The 2,500-nt window shown below is 56.8% G+C and overlaps 1 protein-coding gene across 1 annotated transcript in view; it reads left to right on the top strand.

The window, feature by feature from the left end:
- The window catches only part of LOC125038872, a 13,555-nt gene that overhangs the window by 9,146 nt on the left and 1,909 nt on the right, over positions 1–2,500 (top strand). Inside the window, exons 2-4 of the mRNA XM_047632496.1 lie at positions 827–961; positions 1,547–1,731; positions 2,415–2,500. The exon at positions 2,415–2,500 is cut by the window's right edge and continues 1,909 nt beyond it. Coding sequence (XP_047488452.1) covers positions 827–961; positions 1,547–1,731; positions 2,415–2,500 — 406 coding nt within the window. The remainder of the gene's footprint in view (positions 1–826; positions 962–1,546; positions 1,732–2,414) is intronic.

The raw sequence follows: 2,500 nt of genomic DNA, 5'->3' as shown, positions 1-2,500 counted from the left end.
CTCTCTCTCTGTCTCTCTCTCTCTCTCTCTCTCTCCCTTCCTTCCTCCCTCCCTCTCCCCTCCCCCTCTCTCCCCCTCCCCCTCCCTCTCCCCCTCCCTCTCCCCCTCCCTCTCCCCCTCCCCCTCTCTCTCTCCCTTTCTCTCCTCTATATCCGTCTCTCCCTTTCTATCCCCATCCAGCCACCACATTTCATCCCTCACCGTATCCCCCATCTCCCTCACGGCCCCACACTTCCCTCTCCCCTTCCCCATCGCCAACACCACTTCCCCTTTCCCCTTCCCCCTTCCCCCTTTCCCCATGCCTTGTTGCCTCACTCCCCCCTCATCCCCTCCTCCCTCCCTCGTCACCCCCCCTTCCTGCCCCCGCATCTCTCCACGCCATTCCCTCCTCTGTCCTTCCTCCCCTCCCCCCTTAATTTTGTACAATTTCCTCCCCCATCACCCTTCTCCCCCTTTCTTTTCTCCCTCACCTTATTACCCCATTCTTTGTTTTCTTACTTCCCTCCCCCCCTATCCCTCTCTGCTCCCTCCCCCCCGTCTCCCAACCCCATCATCCCCACTTTTTTTCCTCCCCTCCCCCACCCCATCACCTCCATCAGCCTCCTTCCCTCCCCCCATCACCCCCACAATTTTCTCTCCCCTCCCTTGCCCCCATCACCCCCCCCCAGTACCCCACCACTCCTCCCCCCATAACCCCCACTATTTTCTCTCCCCTCCCTTCCCCCACCCCATCACCCCCACCCCATTACCCCCCCTCCTCCCCCATGACTTCCCCCCATGACTTCCCCCCATGACTCCCCCCCACTGACCCCCCTTCCTCCCGCAGACGGCGACGGGCCCTTCCGCCTGTTCCCGAAGGAGGAGGTCAAGTCCTTCCCGCTCACCAACGGCTCGCTCTTCTCGTCCCTCCTCAACATGAGCGTCGACAACCCCGCCCAGATCCTGCCGTCCTACAGGAGAGGTGAGGCCGCTCGCGGACGCCTTTGTTTGGGGCGTGGGGGCAGATGGAGGGGGAAAGGAAGTCATAGGCAAAAGAAGAGAAAAAGAAAAAGAAAAAAGAAAAGGAAAAAGAGGCAAAACAAGAAGACAAAGGCCGGGCTCCCCTCATTGGCATTGCCCGGGTGAAGCTTAGCTTCGCACATCGGACTTATCCTTAGCCTTAAACAAAGACGTTTGGGATTCTGGGTTAAGAAATATGGGGATATGCAAAAAGTCAAATACCACAACAACTACAACAACAACAAAGCAAATCCAAAACGTCGACCATGTGTAAAGACGGAAAGGATAGAGTGAAAGAGAGGAGGAGAAGAAGAAGAAGAAGAAGAAGAAGAAGAAGAAGAAGAAGAAGAAGAAGAAGAAGAAGAAGAAGAAGAAGAAGAAGAAGAAGAAGAAGAAGAAGAAGAAGAAGAAGAGTGTGTGTGTGTTTTATTTATTGTTTTATTTATTTATGTATTTATGTATTTATTTATTTATTTATTTATTTATTTATTTATTTATTTATTTATTTATCTGGGCCGCCGATGTCTAACCTTTCGTCTCTCCCCAGGGGGCGGAGCGGGCATGAAGATGGGCGTGTCCTCTCAGGAAATCCGGGGTCTGGTGGCCGCCGGGCCCCCGCCGCGGGTGAGGGACCCCTACGGGCCCCCCTTCTACCCCAGGGAAGCCACGGAGTCCCTGGGGTCCGCCGCAACCAGCAGTCAGGACCCCATCTACTCGGACCCCCTCACCAAGGTGCGTGCCTCGCGCTCTGCCTCCTCTCGGCCTCCTCTCGGTCTCCTCTCGGCCTCCTCTCGGCCTCCTCTCGGTCTCCTCTCGGTCTCCTCTCGGTCTCCTCTCGGTCTCCTCTCGGCCTCCTCTCGGTCTCCTCTCGGTCTCCTCTCGGCCTCCTCTCGGTCTCCTCTCGGCCTCCTCTCGGTCTCCTCTCGGTCTCCTCTCGGCCTCCTCTCGGCCTCCTCTCGGCCTCCTACGCTCATGTTCAGAGACACTTCGGACCCTTTTTTCGGAGCCCCCCCCCCCCCCCCTCATTCCCGTCACCCAGGCCATCTGCCGGATTTTGTAATGATAAAATAGTGAGTAATTAGGGGTCAAGGAAGGTCATTGGTTTTCTCTTGGCCACAGAGCAGGCGCTGGAGGAATCCGCTCTCTGCCTCCCTCTGTCCATGTGTCTCTCTTTTCCTCTCTCTCTCTCTCTCTCTCTCTCTCTCTCTCTCTCTCTCTCTCTCTCTCTCTCTCTCTCTCTCTCTCTCCCTCTCTCTCTCTCTCTCTCTCTCTCTCTCTCTCTCTCTCTCTCCTCTCTCTCTCTCTCTTTTCCTCTCCCTCTCTCTCTCTCTCTTTCCTCTCCCTCTCCCTGTCCTTCTGTCTCCCAGATTCCCCGCGAGTCCTCTAACCCCCCCCCCCCCCCTTCCCTTCCGCAGGTGGGCAGCGTGGGCAGCTCCCTGAAGGAGGACCACATCTACGCGACGCTGTCCGAGACGTTCGGGTCCATGTCGTCGCTGAGCGA

This window comes from Penaeus chinensis, chromosome 26 (assembly GCF_019202785.1).
Source record: "Penaeus chinensis breed Huanghai No. 1 chromosome 26, ASM1920278v2, whole genome shotgun sequence".
Lineage (NCBI taxonomy): Eukaryota > Metazoa > Arthropoda > Malacostraca > Decapoda > Penaeidae > Penaeus > Penaeus chinensis.
This window is presented reverse-complemented; position numbering and strand designations above follow the sequence as displayed.